Source organism: Panthera uncia, chromosome X (assembly GCF_023721935.1).
Source record: "Panthera uncia isolate 11264 chromosome X, Puncia_PCG_1.0, whole genome shotgun sequence".
Classification (NCBI taxonomy): domain Eukaryota; kingdom Metazoa; phylum Chordata; class Mammalia; order Carnivora; family Felidae; genus Panthera; species Panthera uncia.
The window spans coordinates 107835026-107848501 of record NC_064817.1 but is presented as its reverse complement, the minus strand read 5'-3'; the positions used below and the strand labels follow the sequence as shown (position 1 = coordinate 107848501).

Sequence of the window (13476 nt, the reverse complement as noted above, 5' to 3'; positions counted from 1 at the left end):
GGCTCGCTCCGCGGGGCCTCGGCGCCGCGGCTCGACCCCGGCTGTGGCAGGAGCGCGCACGCGCACGCGCGCCGCCGCCGCCTTCGCCGCCGACCCGGTCCGAGGCGCTCGCGGCCCCCGCGGCTCGCGCGGCACGGTCTGGAGCTGGCCGGCCGACTGGGGCCCGCTCAGGCTGACGCAGTCGCCATTGTTGGCGCGTCGCGACGTCGCGGGTCGCGCCGACACGCCTCCGGTGGCGTCAGAAACCGCCGACGCGGACGGGAGGGCGGGCGAGCGGGCAGGCGGCTCAGGGGCCCCGGAGGCGGGGCGTCAGGGGGCTCGCTGGTGTGGCGCGCAGCCGTCCCGCCCCGCTGCCCACCCGGGCCTCCTGGGCCGGCGGCGCGGGGACTGCGGGGGGCCGCGGCGCCTCGGGACCTTGGGCTCCGCGGGGGCCGCGGCGGGCGGTAGCGGGAGGCGTGGGAACGTCCCCCCTCGGCGGGCGCCATCTTGGGAGAGTGGATGGGGCGGGCGGGGCGGCTCTGCGTTGCTGCCAAGAAGACGGGCCTCCTTCCCCTCTTCCGCGTGGGAAACGTGGCTTTGGCTCGTTTCTTTATGATTTCCCCGGGATCGACGCCGGCTCTGGTTCATCTTCGTAGCCTAAGCTATCCTAGCACGGGGTGTGGTGTCTAGTGCGTGTTGAATGAGTGAGCGAATGAATGAATGAATGAACGAACGAACGAACGTACGAACGTTCGATGGATGGGGACCAACCTTCTTTTCCCCGCCTCAGGCCCCTCCTTTAATCTCTCCGGTACCTTCCCAGGCTGGAGGTCGACTCTATGGAAAGGGAGGGCGGGCAGTAGATCCCTGCCCCTTGTCCACCGGGATTCAGAGATGCTCAGCTCCAAACCTTAAACAGCCAAGTGTAAGCACCAACTTTACTGGCCCACTAACTTCGTTGTTTTGTTTTGTTTTGTTTTTTGCCTGTTAGAAAAGCACAGAATGTTTTTTCCTCCGTACAGTTTTTTCTCAGAAATGACATATTTACCGTAGAAAATAAAGAGCGCTCTCTCTCTCTCTCTCTCTCTCTTCTTATTGGGCAGATACTTGTTGAGCCACCAGGTACCAGGGACTGCTAGGGTCTGGCGAGCCAGCAGTCAACAAGACAGGCTCGAATCGAGAGAGACACGCTTGTTTATGTAGATGATTCTTACCAGTATTTGTTGCACGAGAAGCAACCGTTTGAAAGTTTTTATTAATTCCTTTAAGAACAACAGCAATAAACTCATTATGTGTACACATAAAATTTTATAAACCAGACCTGAGGGTGGGGAAAAGCTTACCAGAAGAAATTATTTCTGCTCTTCCAGTGACCTTTTGATTCTAAATATAGCAGTTGCGCATGGGCTCTAGAAAATCCTAACTCCCCAAATACCAGCTGTGAGGACATGGTTTCAGCCATAAACGGTGATTTTTAAACAGTAGCTTGGGTTAGGGTGGGTTGGTTTTTGTTTTTGTTTTTTTTTTCCCAGTTACATTTCTTTTTCATGAAGTTCTCGTGCTGTTGGGGACCATCGGAGAACTGGAGTCGCTTGTGTTTTTATGATATAGACAACATGAGTTTTATTAGGCTCACTTATTTAAGCGTTGCTAAGTATTTCTTCCTGGATCCCAAAATAGTGTACACCTGTTTTCAGCAATGTGTTATTGGGGTCCGATTTCATTCCTGAGTTCACAGCATAGGTGATAATATGCTACACAGCCCTGCTACGGCACGTGACCCTCTGGATGCCTGCTGTATCCACGGGCCCCTCTGAACAGGTGGCCAAAATGGTTCCTTAGGCCTGGGTCCCCTGTGACCCAGCCAGCGTGGCCCCCAGGCTGCCCGGTGACCTGGCAGGGGAGCCCTGCATTCTAGACCGAATTTGGCCGTATGAGCCAATAACAACCTTTCCCGGGGACAGGAACGAGTCCGGAACGGGCAGGGACACGGTCAGAGTAACACGGAGGGCGGGAGGCCCACACAGGGAAGGTAGTGGCACAGGGGCCTGCTGTGAAGTTCCCCAGGAGCGGGAGGAGAAGCTGAGGCAGTGACACAGGCTCACCGGGTGACCGCGATAGTGGAGCAGTGGTGTTGGGAGCCACGCACCCTTGTACCTACAGTGGCCTTCTGTTCGACCACGAGAACTGACCGTTGTCTTGTTTCGTTTTAACCACGCTGTTGTCTCTATGAGGCCTGGTTCCCGGTTCTTAGTTCCCTGTGTGCTCGTAGAATTGACTCCCTGGTAACTGAGGGAATCTGTAAGCATCTCTGTGTTTGTGACCCGTCTTTTTCAAGCTTTTTTGGCAAGTCATAGAAACACTCAAGGTAACAAGCAAAAAATACCTATCTATGATGAGGAGGAGGATAGCTCCTGAAGTTCCAGGGTGGGAATGTAGCCGGGTCTCACGAGGGAACCAGGAAGAAGCTGCTGGACCCAGGAAGCTGAGCCAGTTCTCAGGACCCAGACAGCCGGCTTCTCTCTGAACGTCTTCTTCATCTTTTTAGGGGCGATCTGTGCTACGCTCTTGGCCTAATAGGTCATGGCCTTCTTGGTGGATAAGAATACATTAATTTGAAAAAGCAGACTTCTCAGCCGGAGAAATCTCCTACCTGGCCCAGGAACTCTGGAAAATTACTGGCCTATACCAAACTATATCCATATTTTTTAACGGCCTCTTCAAGCTCGCTCTCTTCAGGAGGTTTCCTGTCCCTGCTTCCTGTAATCTCAACATACAGTGGAAATAAAAGGAACTCCTTTTGACAAAAAGAGTGATGGATCCCTGACCTGAGATGGTTGACACTGCAGAAATCCTTCTAACCCAAATTTGCTACCTTCGGTGGGTATGCCAGTGTTAAATGTTTTCTGGCACTTTCAACGTCAAAGACAAAGACTTACCATTGCACATTTTGGTTATACCTACGTTTGTGACTTTGTTTTCCTGCTTTGTAGCGTGTTATTGTGGTTGTTTATTCGAAGTCTTGGGTCAGGGCACACCCTGAGCAAAATTGGGAAGTATACAGAATTTGTTTTTCATGTACCCCAAGCTTTTCCCCATTTGGGACCCTCTCCAGAGAAATGAAGTCTTCCATAGTAACATTCCTGGAACCACAATAGGCAGTGTGAAAGAAATTGTGGCTATTGGGATCTACTTAAAAGGTTAGCTCTGATAAGGATCATCTGTTAGAAACAGAGAGAGAGGGAGAGGGAGAGAGAGAGGGAGGCCACCCCCTCCAAAAAAAAAATCAAAACAAAGCCATGGATTTTAATCTCAATTCCCCAACTCTGGATGGGGGGGCGACGCCCTATAAAAGCATTTAGGGAATTATTTTATATCAGATCCCTGAGTCACCCCTGAATTACTAAGAGTGAGGAAAATGAACGTTCTTTGAGTTCTAGTTTCACCAACTGCTAAACAGCTTTCTTGGCTTTTGTTATCTGGTACTTTTATCAGTTATTTCTAAAATGCCATGCTTGGAAGAGTAAAGACGTAGTTTTTACTCAAGAGTGAGGAAATCGTAAAACATCTGGGAGTTTTGTGACATGCAAATAACTTAAATTTTCTGATTAAAATGGGTTCTCAGTTATATTCCTCCAGAACTATTGTTTTTTTCTTACTTGTATTTTGTTTTTTAAGTTTATTTGAGATGGAGAGAGAGAGAGAATCCCAAGTAGGGTCCACACTGCCAGCACAGAGCCTGACATGAGGCTTGCACTCACAGACTGCGAGATCATGACCTGAGCCGAAATCAAGAGGCGGATGCTTAATTCACTGAGCCACCCACGTGCCCCTGTGAGAACTATTGTTTTTAAAATATAAACTTACACAGAGTCATTTAAAACTTTATTTGATATTTATTTCCCACCACTTATTATGATGTCCAACTTAACACTAACACAATATGGGCACCCCCCCCCCCCCAAGTAAAACAATGTTACACACATGTAAAGTTTAGTGTTGATAACACGTTCCCTTTTTGGAGCCACATCATCAGCAAAAGTTCACAACTACACGAGCCATTTACAGAAAGCTCAAAACTACCAAAAGCACACTCCACAATCAAGGCTTTGGAGATACGGATTTAACTAAAGTGCCAAACATATCCTTTAATTTGCCCCAAGAAAACATTTTCTAAAACCACAAATCTAAATCTGACACATCTATTGACAACAGTTTGTTTGAAATAACAGTTCTTAAGCTTAAAGCGTTAGCAAGTAGGAGCAGAGGACAGAAATTCAGAACCTTCTATCTGATTTCCAAGGGCAGAGGTTAATCAGGCCACGCTCTTACAGGACTCAGGCACCCATCGGGTTTAAAGAAGTCAAGCAGGAAGATGATCTGGGAACAACTGCACGCCCAGATGTAAAGGATTTCGCGTGGTACTTCTCCATTTTTTAGAAAGAGGGCACTGCTTACCAGAGAGAAATGAATTTCCTTAAAGGAAGAATTTCAGACACTGGCTGGTCCACGGGGTTTTCGACAGGGGTCCTTCTCTGGGGCCTTCCGATGACAATAAGCGTGGCCACTTATCCTGCCCGTGAGTACGGCGAGTTCTTCACAATATTTGTGAGAGACATGTGCTCCATTATCGATCGATGCTGGTTGTAAGTGGAACTAATAAGTCAGTAAGTGTTGACCCAGTCAGACAAACACCCTGCCCCAGATCCTTACTCGGTACGTTATAGTCACTGATCCCAAAACATTTTCACTGGAATCGCAGAGTTTTAGTTACGATGGGACAGAGATTAATGGAAAAGAGCAGTCAAAAACACCTGCGAAGCTTTATTTTTTAAGGACTTTGTTTTGCAAGAAAACTGCAGACGTTTTATTTCTGTCTGATCCCCTTTTCATACACAAAGCAGAATCTCTAGATTTGCACCACATACTGAACACAGACACAGTGTTATGCAAATCACAGGAGTATACGAGAAACGAGAAGCGTAGATGTGACGGGAACACGTTGGATTTTCCAGTGTCATCCCGTTTATTTCACCTTCTCTCCCATCCGAGGTCCCGTAGGACCTGCCGACATACAAACGTGTCTTTTGACACCTAGTGGGGCTTCATTTTATTTAGAAAGCCCGGTAACGTTAACGTTTGTACATTGAAAAAAAAATATCATGGTTTGTCCTTTCCTTTATAAGGATCTCTCACTCCTAGGATTTCAGCACAATGCACAAACAACAAAAATCCTGACACCATCCACCTACTCACAGCTCAGAGTCGGATACTCATGCTGGGAGGAAAAATACCATTTTTAATTGAAAAGCTAGACTCTGTCATCTTCCTCCTTCGCACTACACCCAGCGAACAAGGTCACGCTAATTTCAGACACCTGCGTGCTTGTAGCGCCGGGGACCCTTCCCATCACTGCCAGGTTGTTAAGAGGGGTCTCGGCAGGAGGAGGGTCGGGCAGCCCTGCCTTGCAACAGAATAACTGAGCTTTGAAATGCCGCTGGAAGGTTTTGCTCAGCCAGTACAGAGCGAAGGGGTTTACACAGGAATTGCTGAAAGCCAGAACCCGAGAGAAAATGGTGACAATGAAATGAATGGCAGAGGGGTCCACGTAGGTTTGATAAGTGAATGAGTGGTAGAGATACAAGAGGTGATTCGGCAACCAGCAGAGAGCAAACAGGGCCACCAGCACCAAAACAGTTTTGGCAATTCTCTTCCGGGACTCAATCTGTAGGGGGGAAGAAAAACGACCACAGGGGGGAAAAAAATCATTTAGCTGGCAGAGATTTTAACGAGCCACGCTCTAGATTTACATAGACATGAACAGTTAACAGGCTGGCATCCCTTTGAGCATGCGTTTGTGAAATAACGCGTTGGTTGGGATCTGTGGGAAGGCAGCCCGTGCCTATAGAATCCAGCCAGTTAATTGGCATGGTAACCCATGATCTTGGTCTCATTAGCTCTAATTCAGAGACTCCCAGCCCCAGTTTTGAGATACTCTAGGTCGTCTCCGATTATCTCAAGGAGCGTTGTGGAATTCTTGAAATTTTAATTTAATTAAAAACAGAGAGATGCTATACGAAACTGCTTTCACTGCCTCAGCAGAGGCTGGCTAGGTTAGGGTGTTCTTCCGGGGTTTATGAAAGTTGCCAAAAATTATTTGTAGTCTGTAAGAATTCTGACCCTACAGTCAAAGGAATGAAAACCAATGTGTCATCCTACCTATACCTGTGAAAAGTATGCTGCCTACACCTGTTAATGAAGGACATGAACCAGGTTAAGTCCCTGTGGTCACAGAGTAAAGAGAACTGTTCACACGGGCACCAAATATGCAACTTCAGCCTCATGAGCACCCCTGTTGAACCAACTGAATGGACTGGTCAAGAATAGCTCCCCCCCCCCCCCCCAGGAAAAATAGAAATCCTGTTGGTGTGTTTTTAATCAAATTGAACAATGTTTTGGCAACAGTCTTTTTATTCTGTTCATCTTTATGGAAGGAGGCACACTGGCTCTTGCAATGGTCTTAATCAAACTTCTGTGAGTCACTGTGTTCTCTTGCCACTGGCACTTACCTCGTCCCTTGAGCCCTCGGCTTGCTCATCTGAATAAGCCGGTTGGTTTGCAAGAGGTTTGCATCGAATAATATCAGGGCTCCTTGCCAGTTCTATCATCCTGTGTTTTTGTCATTCTGTTACACTTTCTAAAGCAAAAGATGCTTCACTTCATAGTCTCACCTTGTGTGCTGTTCATCACTACTCGATGGTGTAAATAATTTTGATGGCTCCCAAACTTCAGCTGTCCCCTGTCTAACAATAGCAATCCCACCACTTATCAACTGCTTACGATGCACCGGGAACTATGCTAAGTATTTCGTATACTTCACCCAGCCCCCATCTTCATTTCACAGGCAAGGAAACCGAGGCTCAGAGAGGTTAAGTCACTTGCCCAAGACTGCACAGCTAGTACGTGATAGAGCCAGAATGACAGACAGTCTGACAGACTCCAGAGTCCGTGATCATAGCAAAATTACTATCCCGCTATCGTAGTTATTGCTCGCAGGTGCAAAAGTAGGAATTTCATTTCTAAATTCATGCATGAGTCCTGATTAATACATACCTGCTTGCGGGCATGGCTTTGTTCCTCAGTAGGTATGTTCAGGGTGCTTTTGTAAAGGGTCCTAGCAATCAGAGAATAATAGACAGAGATAATTGAGAGTGGGATAATGTAGAACACCAAGAAGCACAGCAGAGAATGTATCTCTTGCATGAGCTTCTCGGAAACAGGATAGGAGGTACACGCTTCAAGTGACATATTTTTGTTGGGATCTTGAAAAGTATACACGTTTGAAAATATAGCCTCTGGTAGAGCAATGATCATGGACACGATCCAGACGCAGCCAGCTTTGGCACAGGTCTTCAGAATGGCATTGGAGGGCTGTCGCTCTAGGGGCTTCACAACTGCTTTGTATCTGGAAACAAATAACCATAGGCAAAGGTCAAAATACATATCAAAACTACAGAGTCTTAGGGCTAAAAGTGATCTCAGTGGCCATCCAGTTCTGCCTCCTATACACATGTATATAACCAGGTCAACATTAAGCAACTGAATGAGTTATGATTTCAATAACTAATACACAATACACCCCAGGATTTTATGTTTCTGCCAATCATCTTTTCTCTTATTCACTAGGAGGAACTATTTCAGATTTGCAATTTTATAATTTTGTGTGTAGATCCTCTATTTAGGACGAATACATTTTTTTCAGCATGATTTCTTTGTATGATTGAGAGTAACTCATTACCTGTGTATCACCTTATGGGTTCTAAAAGATTTCCTTTTTGTATAAGTGACTGAGGTTAAACCTAATTCTCCTTCCTTCGTGAGTGAGCAGTCATCAACCTTCCTAGGAAAGAATTCCATGAGTTTGTGCGGTAAAGAGAAGAGGGTTAATTTCTCCCCTGTTCATACGTGCTTATTTGTTGCCCGAGCCGATCTGTAGGTAAATTTAGAGCAAGGCAAGGGTGAAATTGGACACCCCGTGCCCATGCAAAGATGTCTTTATGCTGACAAATTCGCCTTAAAATCTACAGCCTTTAAGTAAATCTGCACTTGAATAGGATATAAAAACAGTCAAAGCAAAAATCCATAAAAGACACAGGGAAAGCTTTTCCTCTTCTCTGATTCCAGAATCTGAACATTTGGAGCCTCAAAAATTTTTTCATGCTTTCACAGTTATTCTACAATAGGAACACAGAAAAACACAGTACTTAGACTGAAAATATCCTAACGGAGCCGGAATACCCTGACTGCCGGAGGTTCTCACATGCTCTGTCCACAGAGCTCTAAAAGTCAACCGGATTAAGTTATTTCTCCGGAAACAAGAATGTCATTGACTGCCTATAGAGAAAACAAATACAATTAGGTGGTGACATTACATTAAGTTACCAGGCAGCCGAAAACCTCACCGTTTTTCTGCCATTGGTTAATTTGATGAATTTCAAGTAAATTAAATGCATGTGTATGTGGTCAATTTCACACCTATGCTGATGTTTTAATGTTGACCATATTGTACCACTAGGCTGCACTAATGTATAAAGCATGAATTGTTTTTCTTTTCCACCTGGAACAATTTGCCTTACTTAATAAATAAACTGAATGGGGGGGGGTGGAAACACACACGGTTCAGTATTGTTTCAAGCAAACAATTACACTCCAAAGAGAATAAATTATTCCCAAAGCATACAATTCCAGCCTTTCCTCCGATGCTAACCCAGGAATTTTAACCTTCTCACACCAACTTTTTTTTTTAATTGCCCCCCCCCCCCCAGTCCCCGGTTTTCCAATCTTACATCTAGGTTACAGACTGTAAGAAAAGCAGAACAGTAGCTGGTGAATGCTGAGTACAAGCTTTCCTTTCTTTTTTCTTCTTCTTCTTCTTTTTTTTTTTTTTTTTTGGTTAATTTCACATCCTAGCAAATAAAACTGAGAAAAGAAACCCACCTGTCAGCGCTGAGAATTGTTAACGTGAACACTGATACACCGACAGAAGTGAGCCGGATGAAAGAAAGCACCTTACAGCCAATTCTTCCGAACAGCCATCCTTCCGCAAGGTAGTGTGTTGCATCCACCGGCACACAAGTTAGCAGAAGTAAAAGATCTCCAAACGCCAGGCTGGTGATGAAAATATTTGGAACTGTTTGCATGGATTTAGTCTTGAAAAAGACTTTGATGAGAATAGCATTTCCAAGGATGCCCACTGAAATGATCACAGCATAAGTGATGTAGATAGCACACAAAGCTTCTATTCCTGGAGAGTTGTCTCCGGTCCGTCCTTTATTTGTGGTATCATTAGGAACGACAGAGCTTGATGAGTCTGTGTCATTTGTGATTGGAATTAAAGTCTGATTAGGTGACTGAAGCTGTCTTTGAGACATTTCTTCTGAGGGCTCTGCCTTTGATATTTCTTCTGCTCAGTTTAAATGTGGCTGATTGTCACGTCTAATGCCTACGTCTAGTAACGAGATGGTAGAACAGAGCAGAATGGCAAGCAAATCCAAGACACCCGGATACTCCTTTCCTTCAGTTGTTCTGTGTCTCCCAGCATGCTTGGCTAAATGCTTACCGATCTGGCATTGAAGGGTGGGAGGTGGAGGAGTTTTATTGGCGTTTCCGTGACAGAGGGAAGGGGGGTTGGGGAAATGCTCTGCAGTTGCTTGTTCTTCCCTGTTGGGGAATCTTATGAATAATTAGATATTATAAAATAATACTTATAGTTTATTAGAATCACCTTGTTTCCATGTCTGGCCACGAAAATCTACATGGGCGTCGTCCGTTTTCTCCCCGGGCTCATTCGTTTCTCTGCAATCAGAAGATGGTCTACTGCATGTTCCTTTACGTGAGAAATAGGTATGTGTGTCCTCTGAAGCACTAACTTGAATCCACCCCTCTAGATTTAATATCAGAGAGGCGCTGAAGCAACAAATCATTCCCACTTTGACAGGGCTGATGTCATTTGCAAGCAGGAATCATTCAGGCGACCCTAGTTATCGCCCAGCTCTGACACACAGTAATTCCCCACCATGCAAATTCCGGGGGCCGTGCCACAGAATATCCACGCAACCTTTCAGAGATGAAAAATCCAGGCAAACCACCAGTTGCTTTGTCTCTAAATGTCCTAATCAAACAGCTTTAGCTGTTTGACTGTCTGTTTTAATGCCCCATACGTTTGTAAATGCTGTTGAGGGTTTCTCTCTTCAGAAATGGTCATAATGAACCTGCCTTGTTGCAAAACGGAGTAATACAGGACGCTGCTCAGAGGTCCTGACACAAAAGGACCTGTAAGAATGAGAGTCATTCATTTCAAATGTAGGAATGCTGTGGGTTGCTCCAGAGATGACAGGCAGGTAGATGATGTTTCCATCAGCTGGAGGAAGAAGAAAATTAAGGCAATCACCTTAGTACCAGTAAGAAAAGCCCCTCGTTGCAGACAATGTAAGTATGTGATTTCCGTGTGTGTATGTGTGTGTGGGGGGGGTGTTTGGTAGTGGGAGGTCAGCCATTTGAAGGCATTTAATATATCACCTGCTGAGAAATCGTCTCTGAAATGATCCAGTGCAAAGGATGATCTCTGGCTACGAGAAAACTCTGTGTAGTGAGGTTTTTATAAATATGCCCATATCAGAGGTAGTCTGGGAAGTGAAATGAAAAACAGCAAAGTATTTGGCTAGCCAGTGATCAGGAGGGGCAAGTCAGGATTGCTCTTTATACCTGACAGAGTACGTGCAATAAATCCTACAGGGAAAGCGAACCGGATGAATTGAACCAATTATCTGGTTAATTCGGGTCCCCCAAACCACACCAATCCCCCCACCCTTTGTGAAATTACCTCCACAGCTTGACTTACTCAGCCAAATAACTGTTTCTGATGGCAGTGGGGGAGGGGAAGTGTTTGGATAAACCCAACCCCCTTAGCTTTTAAGAATACACACAAGTAATGTCATGTGCTGGGCTGGCTCTATACAGTTGGTCCATATCTGGTTCTCACAAGCCAATGACAGAATCTTTCTGGGATTCCTGTGTGTCATGTGGCAAAGAGCAAACTATCTTCCAATTCACACCTCGGCTGATGGCCACACGGCACTGGGTAGTAAGAAACAAACTCTTGGCGTGTGATTGCCAAAATTATCTGAGTTCCACACATCTCAGGCGTGCTTTCAGGAGGCTTCAGCTACCAGCGTGCCTTTCTTCTTCCTGGTCGGGAGAGGTTAGGAGACAGCAGTGGTGTTGGGGGCACTGCCGGAGCAGTGGTGTTCTTGGATCTCTAGAATTCCAGAATTCCAGGATGTCAGAGACGGGAGCAACCTTGGCGCTGATGAAATCAAGTCCTCTAGTTTTCTCAGGAGCAGAATTGAGGTTCAGAGGGGAAAAGTATCTCACGCAAGGGGTCACACAAGCACTCAGTGGCTTACAGTTCACCCACCAACCATGGCAATGTCTAATTAATTGTTCCTAGTTAAAGTTGCAGGGCACTTAGCCTCTACAAAAGGGCGAAATCCTTTGTTGTTTGTGTTTAGTGCATACTTGGTCAACATAATCATCCAAGTTTTTCAAATCCAACTACTTGTTGGAGATGAAGCCACTGCAATCCGATCCTAATGTCGCCTTTTGACTCAAAGTAAATGTTGGACATTGAACAAACACGTTGCCAGTTTTCTGAAGCTGCGGTTTCCCGGTTCAGCCCAATTCAGTAAGTGTTGCTAAAATCTTTTTTTTTTTTTTTTTAATCTCCACGGATCTGGGAATTCAAGGGTGCTGCAGAACTCTTCTCTGCCTCTAAGGTGGTGGGAGAGGGATTAGAAAACAGTTGCTGGAGATAGTCTGCAGTTTCGGCTCCGATGTTCTCAGGCATCAGTCGAGCAGGACAGTGGTTTTCAAATTTTGTCTTGTGTCCAAAATCACCAGGAAGGCTTATCGAAGCACATTGCTGGATCTCACCTCCAGAGATTCTAATTTGGGTAAGTCTGGGGTGGGGCCTGAATATTTGCGTTTCTTTGTTTTATTTTTTTAAGATTTTATTTTTAAGTAATCTCCACACCCAACGTGGGGCTCAAACTCACAACCCCGAGATCAAGAGTTGCATGCTGTACTGACTGAAACAGCCAGGCGCCCTGAATATTTGCATTTCTAACAAGTTCCCAGAGGATTACTGGTGCTGTTGGTCAGGGACTACACTCTCAGAACCACTGATGCAGGACAAGAATAAGCCAGCTGTTCAAGAGAAGTATGGCTTTTCCTGATACTGAGGTCAGAGACATATTTCTGTGGGTCTTCATTAAAGGCAAGGGAATCTGCAAGGTGATGGATACTTCAAAAATCCTGCCTGGATAGGGGTGCCTGGGTGACTCAGTAGGTGAGGCGTCCGACTTCGGCTCAGGTCATGATCTCACGGTTCGTGGGTTCGACCCCCACGTCGGGCTCTGTGCTGACAGCTCAGAACCTGGAGCCTGCTTTGGAGTCTGTGTCTCGCCCTCTCTCTGTTCCTCCCGTGCTCTCTCTCTGCCTCCCAAAAATAAATAAACGTTAAAAAAAATTAGTTTTTAGGGGCATCTGGGTGACTCAGTTGGTTAAGCATCCGACTTCAGCTCAGGTCATGATCTCACGGTCTGTGAGTTCCAGCCCCGTGTTGGACTCCGTGCTGACAGCTCAGAGCCTGAAGCCTGTTTCAGATTCTGTGTCTCCCTATTTCTCTCTCCTCCTCTGCTCATGCTCTGTCTCTCTCTTCTCAACAAATAAAATAAAACGTTAAAAAAAATTAAAAAAAAATTTTTTTAAATAAATAATCCTGCCTCGATCTCTCAGTCCCCGGTGAGCCAGAGTTCCTGAGCTCTTGACTACCTATTTCCAAGTCACCCAAAGGACTTGGGGTGATTCTTCCCATTGGGAGAAAGATGAAGTGGGTAAACTCTTTGCTGACTACTCAAGCACAGTTTGTGTATTTAAGAACTGACACATGAATAACCAGAATTCTCAGCCTGTAAGTCTCTAATCACAGAGACTCCTTTTTAAAAACTAGTCTTATGCTCGGGCGCCTGGGTGGCTCAGCAGGTTAAGCATCCGAGTCTTGACTTCAGTTCAGGTCATGAGATCAAGCCCCTCGTCTGGCTCCATGGTAACAGCACAAAACCCACTTGGGATTCTCTCTCTCCCTCTCTCCCTGCCTCTCCCGTATGCACACTCTCTCTCTTTTTCTCAAAATAAATGGCTAAGCTTTTTTAAAAAGTTTAAAAACTAGTCTTACGCTGGATAACAGGATGGAATTCCTTGTTATTGATTAACTGGGCTAGATCCATTTTAAGAGGACACAATTTGACTTGTAGATGTATTTGGATCTCCGCAATAGTGATTCCTGTGGTCATAGTTCTCTGTTCTCCCTCAAAATTTCTTGCTTCAAAACTTTCTTGGTCCAGTTTCATATTTGAAGGGGACACTGTTCTTCAGAAG

General features: G+C 45.6%; 1 protein-coding gene across 1 annotated transcript; it reads right to left on the bottom strand.

Annotated features, from left to right (window-relative positions):
• Positions 1 to 5290: 5290 nt before the first annotated feature.
• Positions 5291 to 9410, bottom strand: BRS3 (bombesin receptor subtype 3). Its single transcript, XM_049644912.1, has 3 exons — positions 8977 to 9410; positions 7093 to 7444; positions 5291 to 5704 (listed from the first exon to the last, which is right to left on the bottom strand). The coding sequence occupies exons 1-3, from the start codon at positions 9408 to 9410 to the stop codon at positions 5291 to 5293; spliced, it is 1200 nt and encodes a 399-aa protein (XP_049500869.1).
• Positions 9411 to 13476: the final 4066 nt, after the last annotated feature.